The sequence below is a fragment of the Hylobates moloch genome, unplaced genomic scaffold (genome assembly GCF_009828535.3).
Source record: "Hylobates moloch isolate HMO894 unplaced genomic scaffold, HMol_V3 SCAFFOLD_15, whole genome shotgun sequence".
NCBI lineage: Eukaryota > Metazoa > Chordata > Mammalia > Primates > Hylobatidae > Hylobates > Hylobates moloch.
In genome coordinates, this window is record NW_026652290.1 from 46445354 (window position 1) to 46459146 (window position 13793).

Below are 13793 nucleotides of genomic sequence, written 5' to 3' on the forward strand. Positions count from 1 at the left end.
CCTCACTTCTGCCATGTTCTATTCATCAAGACAGTCACATGAAGTCCTACTGAGTTTTGAGGACAGGAAAACTAGTCTCCATCTCTTGATGAGGAAGCAATAAGGTCTGGGAGAGCAGTGAGGCTAGAAATATTGCATTAGCTATTTTTGGAAATTATGCTGATTTTTTTTTTTTTTACTATTTTTGTAAGTAACATTGCATTTCTTTAGATTCCCTCAATATTTACTGCTCTCTACACCCTTCATGCTTCTTGCACCTTGGACCTTTTAGCTGGGAGATCGCCTTGCTTCCACATGAAGTAAAGCCCTTTTCTCTATTATCTATTGGTGGCAAAGTCTCTTAAGTTATTTATTTATTTATTTTTTGAGACTATTTATTTTTTGAGTCTATTCCACCCCAGGCTGGAGTGCAGTGGCACCATCTCGGCTCACTGCAACCTCCGCCTCCCAGGTTCAAGCAATTGTCCTGCTTCAGCCTCCCTAGTAGCTGGGATTACAGGCACTCGCCACCATGCCCAGCTAATTTTTTGTATTTTTAGTAGAGATGGGGTTTCACCATGTTGGCCAGGCTGGTCTTGAACTCCCGTCCTCAGGTGATCCACCCACCTCGGCCTCCCAAAGTGCTGGGATTACAGGTGTGAGCCACCATGCCACATTGAAAATGTTTTATTTGCCTGGTGTAAAATTCCAGGTTGGTAGTTTTCTCTCGGCAAACTGGACATGCCATTCCCGTCATTCCGCATCACTGTCACTGAGGAGAGCTGGCAGGCAGTCTGTCTCTGGCTGTCTTTGCCGTCTCTGTCTTTGGTGTTCTGCAATTCACCGTAACATGTTTAGGTGAGTTCCCTTTTATCTCACTTGCTTAGGACGTGTTTGGATTTCTTCAATCTGAACTGGTGAGCTGGGGAACCCTCCTCCTCCCTCCCCCCAGGCTCTCATTCTTGTCCCTTCCCCGGCATTGTCCTCACAGGGCTTATACTTTTGAAAATAAACACCAGGAGATGTGTTCAGGCAAATATTGCTTTCTTCTGCCCCATGACCCTCACTTTTCAGCCAAGGGGACATCCAGAATGACTTCCTGGAACTGGGAAAGAAAAATTATCTGGGGGTGAAATACACATGGTGCCTCAAGAAGTCCTCCTGCCCTGTGGGGTCTGTGTGGAGGCTCCAGGGCTGGCGCTTCCCATGAAGGCCCTGAAGGCCCACTGTGTGCATCTTAGCCTCAGTGAGGTCACACTGCGAGCCTGAGAATTTGAGTGGCATTCTCTGCCCCCAGAGCTAGCTGTCAAACATTTCCCAGCACAGCACCGGGCAGGATCCACGGCTAATGGCAGCAGGGGTGGGAAATGCTGAGCTGAAGTTCAGAGCCAGGATAAAGCCAACAGGAATCCCTCTCCTTTGTCAAGTTTATTTTATTAAAATATACAGGACTGAATATTAGTGGATGCTGAGAACAGGAACCACCCTCCCAGGCCGTGGCCAAGGGAGACGCTTCTGCCATGCAGACATGCGGCCAGTCTGTGTCCCAGCGTGGGAGGCAGACCCCTCCTGGCTGGGCTGTGCAGCCAGTCTGGCCCCCAGGCCAAGGCCGGCAGGGGTGTGGTGGTGATGCTCTCCTGAGGCCTTGGCCTTAGAAGCAGAGTGACACCAGCTGGGAGGTCTGGGCAGGGGGTGAGGGGAGGGAGGAGATCCCTGAGCCAGGGAAAGCTGATGCCCTTCTGGAGGCAGAGGCCCCCAGTCAGCCTGGAGCCTGGAGCCGGGTGTCCATGCAGCTCCGTGGGGGAGGCCAGGCTGTGCGTGAATGCCGAAGGGCCCCCACGGCCTCCGCCATACCGCCTTTCCTCTGAGGGCCCTGCTCACCCTGGGGCTAGCCTCCTGGGGCACTCGGGGACTCCCCGGGCCAGCCCTGAGTGGAGCTGGGCTGGCTGTGATGGAATGTATCATGTGGGAATGTTCCTGGAGGAGCCATGCGGCCTGACACCGGGTTCCTTCTGGGTGAGGCCCTGAGCAGGCGGGAGCAGCATCTCTCTCCTCCTGGGGGTTTCTGCTGACCACCCAGCCACAGCCCCCTCAGCCCTCACCATTCATCCCCAGATGGAGGGGACAGCCAAGCAGAGTCCCCAGGGTTTGTGCTTTTGAATGTTGGTCAGCCGGGCTGGGCTTTGGGGCCCCACTGATCGCAGGCACAGAGCAGACCCCCAAGGCCTCTTCCCCAGGGCCACCGTATTGGGGCTACTGGGCCCAAGCCTCAGACAGCAGGAGGGCCTGGCCTCTGAGAAGCAGTGTGCTGGGCTCCCACCGGGGCTGCGCCTGAGCTGCTAAGGAATGCTTGTGCTTTTTGTGCAAGGCAGAGGGACGGCGACACTGCTTCAGGAGGGGGCTCAGCCAAGTTGCTAGGCCATGGGAGGAGCACTGCAGGAAGAGGAGGGACACGCCCCTTCCCAGGCCCCTCTGAGCTCTGCCCCGGGCTCCCTGGCTTCCAGTCCCTGAACCACGTGCCTCCTCCCGGGACCTAAGAGGACTTTGGAGGGAACAGTCTGTGCTGGAGGGTGTGTACAGCCCTACCCACCGCATTCCCACTGAACCAGGACTGGGGCAAGGAGAGGCTTATCCCACCCTGTGGAGCTGGCAGAGAGTGCCCTCAGATTCTCCACCACAACCCAATCCCCAAGCTTGAAATCCCCTGCCTTCCTGCCATGGAGGGAGAATGGGGCCCAGTGGCCCCTCACCACCCATGCTTGCCCCAGAGTGGGTGGCCTGGTACCCAGCTCTTTCAGGTCAGTGGAGTGGCAGGGGGTCCTCGGACCCCCAGGGAAGCATTTCCAGAAAGCTGCAGGCTCGGCCTCCATCACCCCCTCTCCCCCTGCCCCCCAGCTGGTCCCTCTGGGGTCCCAAGGTGAGGGGCTTTCTAGAAGCGTAGGTAGTGGGCAGACAGTGGCTGTGGGGAGGAGACCAGGGGAGCCCGGAGCCGACCCACTGTGTGGCAAGAAAGCGGAATGGAGAACGGGAGGGGGGGTTAACACCAGAGATTGGACCTTCCCCTGCAGGGGCACTCGAGCCCCTTCTTGGTGACATCCAGCGGCTGGTGGCCTGCAGACCTGCTCTGTCAGCCACTCACCCAGAGGCAGCTTCGCCTCACTGGCCTGGGAGGGGCTGACTGGGGCTCCTGGATTCCTCAGCCCCTCCCTGACCTCTGTCCCTTCTGCCAGCCCAGATGAATGGCTGTGTGTGTGTGTGTGTGTGTGTGTGTGTGTGTGTAGCAATCTGTTCACTTTTTGCAAATCTAGTTTTTAAAAGTTTCTTGGAGGCTACTCCTGGCAGGATGGAGGTTTCTTGGGGGTGGAGGCGGCCATGGCCATGCACTCCTTCGGACGTATCCTAGATGACATTCTCAAACAGCTGCATGGAGCTCATGATGTTCTCGTCCTGCGTGGAGAGAGGAAGGGAGGCCGGTCAGGTGCTGGGTGGGCTCCAGATCTGACCCCCTTGAGCAGATTCCCGCCAGGAACTTGGAGCCTGTGGCGACTGCCTGTCTGTCTGTCTTATCGGGTGCAGGGGAGCTGGGGGACAGGGAGGTGAAGTAGCTGGTCCGAGGTCCCCGGCTGGTGAGGCACAGCCTGTCTTCAACCCCACTCCTGACTGCAAGCCCATCTGGGATGAGCTGATGAAGGGGATCCTGGCTGGCCTCCAGCGGAGGTGGGGGCTAACCAGGACTGCTCTGGGAGTGGGGCAGTAGAGGCGCTGGAGGCCCAGCATCCTGCCCCCCTGAGGTGCTCTCTGGAAGGGCCAGCAGCAACACTGCGGAGGCTCTGGTGCCTCCCCACAGTGACCCTCTCCCTCTGGCTGGCCCCATGTCTGCCCCTAACTTGAGGTTCTCCAGGGGCGGGGCTGAGGGAGGGTGTAGGGGTAGTGGGAGGATGCTGTGGGCTGCAGGGGTGGGTGGGGAGGAGGAGACTCAGACAACAGGGCAAGTGGAGCTTGGGGCTGTCCAGGAGGTGGCAAGGGGCCAAGGATAGCTGCCATGTCCTGGGCTGGCAGGGGTGGGACTGGGGTGAGGGAACGAGCGGATGCTGCCAACCACCCACCTCCGTGCAGAGCCTGCAGAGAACTGTGGCCCGGCCTCCCGTGCCGCCTACCTTCTGACAGGTCTCCAGGAACTCTTCAATGGTCACCACCCCATCCTGGTTCCGGTCCATTTTCTGCAACCCAAGCCATGCCCAAGGTGAGTCTGTGCCCCAGCAGAGACAGCCCTGACCCTGGCCTGAGGATGCAGAAGTCACCGGTGGGTGGATGGGCGGGTGGGCTCCCTCCACTCCGACTTGTCCCCTGTGACTACTCTGGATCCAGGCCACATAATCCACCCTTCATAGCCACCTCCCAACCAACTGCTGAGGCTCCAAGCATCTCCCCACTGCTCCCCTAGGCCACTTCCCTGAGACTTCCTGGGCTTGGGTTTCCCAGAATTTGTTCCCATGCTCACCTGAGGCAGCCAGGGCAGAGGGAGCAACTGAGTCACAGGATGGCCCATGTCTAGTGGCCCCAGCAAGCAGGAGGCAAAGCCTGCAGCCCCTGCAGCCCCCATGCATACAGGTGAAGGCCCCCAACCCGCTCCTCTCCCAGAGCATCTTCCTGGAGGAGCCACACAGCTCTCAGGAGGCATGGAGCTCCGGCCCAGGGTCAGCTGCCTCAGGATCCCCAGCCCTGGCCCCCACATGAGGTCCACAGGGCAGAGCAGTGGTGTAGTTCACTACTCAGGGGTTCTGACAACCAGCCAGATTGGAGGGGCAAGTTTAACCTCCTCATGGGGAGTGGGGAGGCTCAGAGGGGCAAGCCACTTGCCCGAGGTGGCCCCAAAAGCGAGAGCCCCTTCCTCTGCCGGGCTCCCCTCTCTAGGCAGGGCTGGCGCTCACTCACCTGGAAGAACCTCTCCACGTGCTCCGCCGGTGCGTCCTCCCGCAGGATGGGGTAGGTGTGGCGGCCCATCATGTCATAGATGGACTTCATGATGGCCAGCATCTCCTGGAGGGGGAGGCTGGCATGAGCCTGCTGCAAGGCTGGGGTGGCTGTGAGGGCCCAAAGGGAGCAGGCGGCATCCAAGGGTGCAGGGCACCTCCAAGGCAGTGAGTGCGAGGGGCCGGACGAGCTGGAGAGAGGAGCCTGTCCACTTCCAGGGCACCCAGAGCGAGCTTCTGACTCTAGGGGAAGCTCATCTCCCAGAGAAGTGGGAGATGGATTGCTATGTGCTTATCTCCAAAATGTGACGCTGTAGAAGAAAAAGTGCTTGGACCAAACAAAACCTGTCTGTGGGCCCATGTGGGAGGGCTCCCCTCTCCACCCATGCCTTAAGGGACCGCACTGCCCCCTTCACTTGATGGGGGCCAAGGCCAAGACCTCTGGCTTCTCCACTTAAGTCTCCCCAAGGCCTTTTGTGTAAGACAGTATGACTGAGAACACTTGCTGAGCTGGACCGAGATGTGTGCTACAGGGTACCTGAGCCCACACTCCATACCTGGGTGTCCAGGACCGAGCCCAGGAGAGGAGAGCCCGCTGGCTGCTGTCCCCAGGGCCAGTCTCTGGATGGAGAGCGGGAGAAGACAGGTGGGCAGCAGGAGCAGGGAGAGGAAGAGCGGCGGGGGATGGCGCAGCAGGTGAGGAGGAGGGGACAATCCCTATCCCCAGCCCCCCACTACCTCTTTGGTGATATAGCCATCCTTGTTAATGTCGTAGAGATTAAAGGCCCACTTGAGCTTCTCGTGGACTGTGCCCCGCAGTAGGATGGAGAGGCCAACCACAAAGTCCTATGGGGAAAAGAGAGTGTGGGGCGTGACAATCCAATCAATGCCCAGGTTCTAGTTCCAGTTGCTGTGTGGCTTCCACTGAAATTCACGCCTCCAATAGGCACAGAGCCTCCCTAAGAGACTGACGGCATCCATTCAGGTCAGCACAGGGTGAGTGTGTGCCCGTGTGTGAGCGCCTGCACGGGTGTGCACCTGTGTGTGTGAACTTGTGCGAGGGTGTGCACCTGTGTGAGGGTGTGCATCTGTATGTGTGAACCTGTGTGAGTGTGTGTACCTGTGTGAGTGTGTGAACCAGTGAGTGTGTGTACCTGTGTGAGTGTGTGTACCTGTGTGAGTGTGTGAACCAGTGTGTGTACCTGTGTGAGTGTGTGTACCTGTGTGAGTGTGTGAACCTGTGTGAGTGCACGCACATGTGTCTGCATGTGTGGCAGGAGTGGCATGGTAGCTGATACTGATGCCAGATAAAGATATTCAAATATATATGGTGTCCTAGACCCATTTAATGCAGTGCTGCCGCTGGAGACGCCTGGGGGTGCTCTTTTAATAAAGGAGGTGCTCTATGTTTAGTCTGCCAAGCAAACGTGCTTGAAAACTTCCAGATTAAAAAGCTAGAGGAATGATGCTCAGCTTTTTGTTTGTTGTTTTTAGAGACAGAGTCTCAGACTGTCACCAGGCTGGAATGCTGTGGCGCCATCACGGCTCACTGCAGTCTCAAACTCCCAGGCTCAAGCGATCCTCCACCTCAGCCTCCTGAGTAGCTGGGACCACTCGGAGTAATCCATGCCTGGCTAGTTTATTTTATACTTATAGAGATGGGGTCTCGCTATGCTGTCCAGGCTGGTCTCCAACTCCTGGCCACAAGTAATTCTCCTACCTTGGCCTTCAAAAATGCTGAGATTACAGGTATAATCCCAGGGCCACCTTGCCCAACCCTGGTGCTCAACTCTTCAGTCACGTGTGTGGCCATCGCCTTTGGCATGGGACACTTTATTACTAATATGACAGAATATGGCTGTTTAAATGGTTTCCATGTGACAACTTCAACTGTTTTGTTACAGCAGTTGGTAGAAAGCAGGTTTTCCCCCTACCTCTTGGAAAGTTTAAAGGTGAAACCGTCCCTGCGCCCTGGGGTCCTCCCAGGCTACTCTGAAAGAAAGGGGTGAGAAAAGGGCTGTACCAGCGAAGTGGGATGGAGGACGGTCAGAGTGCAACGGACAGGGCCACGCACCAAGGCCCTGAGGCCCCTCAAGTGTTAGATTTTTGGGATTGGAGGAAGTCTGTACCATGAGAGAGAGAGAGAGAGACAGAGAGAAAGAGAGAGAGAGAGACAGAGGAAAGCGATCTGGAAGAAGAAAAATTATCCCAGGAGAAAAAAATTTGACAACTATTAGGTTCAGAGATTAGAAATCTTCCATCACTAAAATAAGAATAGGATGTCACAAAAAAGGGGTAAATGGAAAAAAGAAAGAGCTCTCGGAAATTAAAAATAAGAAAGCAAAATGACAGACTTAAAAAGAAAGGTTGGGAGAGCAAATGGAATCTTCCATGAAGTGGAATGAGAAGGCAAACAGCTGGAATATAGGGGAGAAAAGAGGATAATGAGAGGTGCACTCCAGAGGGGCCAATGCTGGGACACAGGCAGTTTGGGAAGAACGGGAGAAAACGGAGGAAAGTGGGTAGGAGCAATCAGGAAAGACGATTTCCCAGAATGGAAGCAGAGATTTCCGGTGTCCACCAAGGCTTGGCACAATGCATGAAAACAGCCTGCAGTTTAGCTGCACGCATAGATCATGGTGAAATTTCAGCAAATTGGGTGCAAACAGAGGATCCTATAAACTTTCAGAGAGGAAAGCAACGCCAAACAGAAAAAGCAAAATCGGGTCCCATCACAGGTCAGTGTCAGCAGGGGCACCTGCTCTGCAGCAGCGCCTGAGGCAGGAGGCCCAGGGAACAATGCCACCCCCAATTTTGAAGGAGAAAAATTGTCTCCTTCACCCCTGGGGGTGCTGGTCCCTATGACGGATTAAGCAAGAGTAAGAACAGAATAAAGACACTCCCAGGTGCTCAAAGGCTCCAAAGTTACAGCTCACGTCCTCTTTTATAGGAATCGGCTGGGCGGTGAGCCCCTGAACACACAGAGAGTAAAGCAAGAGAAAGAAAGATCAGGATCCAGAACCAGAAGGCCCAGCCCAGCAGAGAGGGGAGGAAGCCCCAGAGGGCACCAGGCCCCAGTGAGGATGGAGCCATGGGAGGCTGGGTTGGGGGCCTCCTCTGGCAGATGCCAGGCAACAGGTTCAGATGACTGGAGAAGGGCCTGGGCTTGAATGAATAATGAGGCCACAGAACACCAGACAAACCAATCATCAGGACCAGTGTTAACCGTAGGCAAAGGAAAGGAAAAGATCATTGCAATGGACAACAAGCCTCAGCGAGGGGTCCAGTTCACAAATCAGAGTAAACCAAGGCCTTATCCAACCTGAAGCCTAGAGTCTGTTGGAAAGCTGGACTCACTGCAGTCCCCAACTCCTGGGCTCAAGCGATCCTCTCTCCCCAGCCTCCTGGGGGATGGGTGGGGGGCTGGGGGGACGGGAAAGTTGTGTGTCTGAGGGAGTCCCAAATTCTCACTCGTGGCAGGGGGTGGAAAAGTGGAAGCAAGCTGCTGGGGGACATGGAAACAAGCACAGGCGACTGGCTACAGCAGACAAGGTGGTGGTCACCTGCTGGTTTTCCAACGTGCACCCTGCGAATGTGTTGGACTCCAGTCATGTGTGTGTATAACTGAAGACAATGACTCTATATCTATATCTATATCTATATCTATATCTATATCTATATCTATATCATCTATATCTATATCTATATATAGAGAGAGATTGAGTCCCACTCTGTCACCCAGGCTGGAGTACAGTGGTGCAATCTCGGCTCACTGCAACCTCTGACTCCTGGGTTCAAGCGATTCTCTTGCCTCAGCCTCCCGAGCAGCTGGGATTACAGGCACCTGCCACCATGCCAGCTAATTTCTTTTGTATTTTTAGCAGAGACGGGGTTTCGCTATGTTGGCCAGGCTTGTCTCAAACTCCTGACCTCAGGTGATCCGCCCGCCTTGGCCTCTCAAAGTGCTGGGATTGCAGGTGTGAGCCACCGAGCCCGGCCAACGAAAATATTTTAAAGAAGAAACACCCAGGTGTGGTGGCTCACACCTGCAATTCCAGCACTTTGGGAGGCTGAGACAGGAGAATTGCTTGAGGCCAGGATTTCAAGACTAGCTTGGGCAACATAGTGAGACCTTGCGTCTACAACAATTAAAATAAAAAAATTAGCCGGGCATGGTGGCATGTGCCTGCAGTCCCAGCTACTGGGTGGGAGGATCACTTGAGGCCAGGAGGTCGAGGCTGCAATGAGCTATGGTGGTGCCACTGCACTCCAGCCTGTTTAAAAATAAAACAAAAAAATTAAAAATTAAAAAACAAAGGAGAAACACTGTTATATTTCTACTATGTCCAAGTTTAGGAAATAATAATCACTGAAGCTTGGGCATGGTTTACACAGTAGTGAAGATTCTAAGTTATCCCTGAAGCCCTGGGTCAGACAGGCCTTCCTAGTGGGCAGCAAGGGCGTGGAGCACACCGTTCTCCTGTGGACCCCACCGTTCTCCTGTGGACCCCGGGCAGGCACCGCTGTCCTTCACCTTGTCTTCAGCTGACATAGGCCCCTCAGGTGGTCTGTCTGCTGTGGAGAAGCCCTGATATTCAGCTGCTAGCAGCAGGCTCTGCGGCTGAACAGGTGTAGGAACCCTGTCACATCCACAGCCTCTGCTCTACGGCTGTCCCCATGGCAGGGGCTAGGCAGGGTGAGGGCTCCGGCGATACAGCACACTTCCAGATAAAGGTGCACGAGAGTGCATAGGAGGGTCGCCTGGCAGAGCCCAGAGCAGGTGCTTAGCGAGGGGTAGGAGTCGCATGTGGTTCCTGGGCTTGCAGGCCTGCCCTCACACGGCCCTGGATGCTGCTTGGCCACTGGCACATGGAGCAGTTTACTGTCGGGGGAGGTTAACAGAGAAGCGGCCGCACCTCCAGATGCCCGCCTGGCTGCCACTTCCAAGCTGGGCCTGACTTGATCCTGGGCACTGAAGAGGCCCCAACAGTCTACGGAATCGTTTTGGAAGCTTTGCACGTCCTGGCAAGCCAGATGAGTTGCACGAGAAAGGCCCTGGTGGCCAGAGCATTCAGCAAATCTGTGTGTGGCGCTGCTCACCTGGGGCTCCCTGCTGCTGGCAAATCCCAGAAGGTCCTTGGGGATGGGAGCAGGAGCCACTCCGAGGTGGGGTGTGCGGAGGCATCGCCTGCTCGGCTCTGTTGAGGTCTGTGTGTTTTCCGAGTTGGTCTTTTTGGTTATTCTTTTTGGTGAGCGGAGGGAGGGTATTATCTTTTACCATATCAGTAAACTGTAACTAATATGCATCTTGTCTCTAAGAATATACAGAAAAGGACAGGATCACTGCAGACAGTGTCACGCAGGCTTGCCTTGCATTACAGGCACACGTAGGAGGCTCTGAGGCCTGGCAGTGAGGACGGCCCAGTGTTCTCCAGACTAGATTTGGTGCCTCTGTCCCTGGCAGGATCCTTTGTGACCACTGGGATCCCAGCCTGTGGGGCTCCCAGGATGGAGCCATGGGGGCTTGCGCCCTCCTCCTTCCCAGAGCAGAACACTTTGAAATCGAGAAGTTCCTCAAGGTAAATGTACCTGCGTAAAGCCAGAGGACTTCGTTTCATGTGCAGAGAAGCTGCAGAAGGCCCGGGAAGAAGCCAGGGATGAGTGATCTTCTGAGAAGGTGCCCAGCAGAGGCGCCACAGCACAGCCACTGACAGACCCAGCCCAGAGGGCTGCCGCCTGCTTCCTTAAAGGGCCACAAGGCTGTCCCTCAGGACAGTGAGGGTGATGGCCACAGGAGGTGAGGGGCGACTGTGACCCTCCTGAGCGCTGCCATGCGCAGGGGCTCTGCTGAGCCTCTCAGTCATCTCATTCCTGAACAAGAAAAACCACTCACACCCCGCCTGTCCCTTACACCGTTTCCTAAAGACACTTTACTGCCTGAAGTCTCAGGTGCCTCTTAAAGGGCACCCCAGGAGGGAGGGGCAGGGAAGGGACCTTGAGTCCTCCTGAGGCTCCTCTGTGCTAACCGGGTGTTTTCTGTGTGCTGTGGGGTTGGTATTTCAAATCTGAAAACAAGATTTGAAAACACAGTCTGCTTCTATGTGCAGAGCCCTCAGAGTGTGGCTCAGAGTGGAGGGGTCCTGTGGTCACAGGGCAGGCAGGGAGTGTCCGTGTGCCTGGCGGGCTTGCAGCATAAAAATAACCCGCGCAGCTTATTGACAAGTTATTATTACCCCATGTGGCCGGGGCCTTCCGGCCCCATGTGCTTCTCTGTGCTTTCCTGTTAGCTGCCCTTAGCCTGGAAGCCAAGCTGTCGGGGTATCGATCAAGCCAGCTCTCAGCAAGGTTTTCCTCCCCAAAGCGGTTTCAGCTTTTCGCCTGCAGCTATTTTTAGAGGCTTGGGCTCCGCAGATGGGGCCTCTCTCCAATGGTCCTGTGTGGCAGGGCTGGGGAGGAGCCCAGGCCAGGCCCTCACAGGGAAGCTGTCTGGGTGGGGGACAGGCTTCTCCTTCCGCCAGTGGGTAACACCAGGCTTCACTCTCAGTGCCCAGCTGGGATGAGCCCTGGAGGCTGCTCCGGCTGCGATGTTTTCTAGACATTTCTGGCCTATTTCCTGGGTAACGCGTAAATTCTGAAAATGGAGGTCTCGCATCCCACCATCAGCAAACCGGGCCTCTGAGTTAAGCCCTGATCCCTTTGAAAATGCAAATTCCCGCTGGGTCACTACCACCCGTGGGTGCCTCGGGGGCTCCCTTGACTGGGCAGAGGTGGATGCAAACTCTCAAATGGAAGAAAAGGCTGAGAACGTGGTGCCAGCCCAGCAAAGTCAAACACCCCAGAGCTCACTGGCCCAGGGCCAGCCACATCCACTCGTTCCCAGGGTGACTCACAAGATCCTTCCCACCCAGGACCATGGCTCTCTCGACAGCCCTGAGAGTGACGCCAGGGCAAGGATTCACCCCTGCAGCCACAGGGGCAGGACATGTGGGAGGAAGCCGCGAGGACCTACCTCAAAGTGGATGGCCCCGTTCCCGTCGGCATCAAAGGCGTTGAAGAGGAAGTGTGCATAGGTGGTGGCATCTGGGGAGGGCAAGGAAGAGGCTGGGGTGTGTCGGGGCTGCCTGGTGACTCATCCCCCACCCCAGGCAACCCCAGCTGAGGGTGCTAACTGCGTCCTGGCTTGGAGTCCCTGTTTCCCACAGGACAGGGGCAGCACCAAGCCTCCAGGATGCAAAGGGCAGCAGGAGGGTCCCCTCCCTCCACACTGGGACATAGCAGGGCTGCCCTGCCTCGGACTCACCTCCCTGAGGGAAGAACTGCGCGTAAATGAGTTTGAAGGTGTCTTCGTCCACCAGGCCCGTGGGACACTCCTGCAGCAGGAAGGCACCCCCTCAGCCCTCGGCCACCCTCAGCTCCAAGCCCGACTCCGCATGGTGCCTGGCTGGCCTCTCTCCACCCCCTTGGGGGCTGCCTGCTGCCCGTGGCACTGCTGGGGCCCCCTGGCCTGGGTTGTGAAGAGCCTGGGCAGGGGTGGGGTGAGAGGGAGCAGGGGTGAATAGGAAGGGGGTGACTGCTCCCCCATACCCTCCTTCCTCCTCTGTACCAGCAGCAAAGACACGGAGGGAGGAGCGTGGCGGCCTCAGCGATGCCCATTCCGGAGCCTGCCCCCGCCACACAGCTTTCCCATAACACATAAGCCCGTTAAAGGCCCCTGGGATATTTACTGTGGCATGGAGAAGTTTCCAGGTCTGCCTGGGCCAGGGTCTCCAAGGCCTCTCCCGGGGGAATGGGGAACACTCACATTCTTAAAGCCCCTGTAGAGAGACTGCAGCTCCTTCTTGGTGAACTTGGTCTGGGCCTGCAGCTGGTCTAGCCCCTCCGGCTGGTGGCGCACCGTGGACAGCTCCAGCTCACTGTCGCTGCTATCTGGAGTGGGACACAGACCACAGAGGGTAAGGCCTGTAGCCTTGCTCCTCCATCTTGCTCCGGTGTGGCCAGGGCATGGGCCAAAATAGCGGGTGGAGGAACTCTCCTTGCATGACTACCACGGACAGCCACACAGGCTGTGCACTGCACAAACAGAGGGGGTGTGGCTGAGTGGCCCACGCAAGAGCTGTGCCTCTGCTTTCCTGCCCTCCACAGGGCAGGCCTCCCCATCGCAGCCCCTGCAGTGTGCCCCCGTCAGCTGCACGGTGGAACAAGGTGGGAGCTGCTCTTGTCCTAAAGAGGCACTGAACAAGGGGATACAGGAGGGGGAAAGACAGCAAGACAGGCATGAGGGACCCTTGAACTTCAAGATCCAATTCCCAGACCACTTATTCCACGTGGCCCTCCCTGACTTTCCCCAACCCTTGGCCCTCGAGGCCTAAGGCGATGCTGTTCAGCTACAGTTGGCAGAGGGGCGTTATTCACATCTGGTTAGGAGGCTAAACCTCCAGGGCTGTGGGGGCAGGGATCAGACCTGTCCTTTAAAAACAATACACAACTTGGCTGGGCGCGGTGGCTCACGCCTGTAATCCCAGCACTTTGGGAGGCCGAGGCGGGTGGATCACGAGGTCAGGAGATCGAGACCATCCTGGCTAACACAGTGAAACCCCGTCTCTACTAAAAATACAAAAAATTAGCCAGGCATGGTGGCGGGCGCCTGTAGTCCCAGCTACTCGGGAGGCTGAGGCAGGAGAATGGCATGAACCGGGGAGGCGGAGCTTGCAGTGAGCCGAGATCGCGCCACTGCACTCCAGCCTGGGTGACAGAGCAAGACTGCATCTCAAAAAAAAAAAAAAAACAAAAAGAAAAAAACCACCACAAACTTGTTAACTAACCATGGCTACATTTGGGCGG

General features: G+C 56.2%; 1 protein-coding gene across 2 annotated transcripts in view; it reads right to left on the bottom strand.

Moving 5' to 3' along the window:
• Positions 1–706: 706 nt before the first annotated feature.
• KCNIP3 (potassium voltage-gated channel interacting protein 3) overlaps positions 707–13793 on the bottom strand; it is a 91115-nt gene continuing 78028 nt past the window's right edge. For both annotated transcript variants that reach the window (XM_032177475.2, XM_058428897.1), the window contains 7 exons: positions 12754–12878; positions 12253–12322; positions 11962–12032; positions 5691–5798; positions 4915–5019; positions 4137–4199; positions 707–3426 (listed from right to left, as the gene is read on the bottom strand). In XM_032177475.2, coding sequence (XP_032033366.1) covers positions 3379–3426; positions 4137–4199; positions 4915–5019; positions 5691–5798; positions 11962–12032; positions 12253–12322; positions 12754–12878 — 590 coding nt within the window. In that variant the 3' untranslated portion in view covers positions 707–3378. The remainder of the gene's footprint in view (positions 3427–4136; positions 4200–4914; positions 5020–5690; positions 5799–11961; positions 12033–12252; positions 12323–12753; positions 12879–13793) is intronic.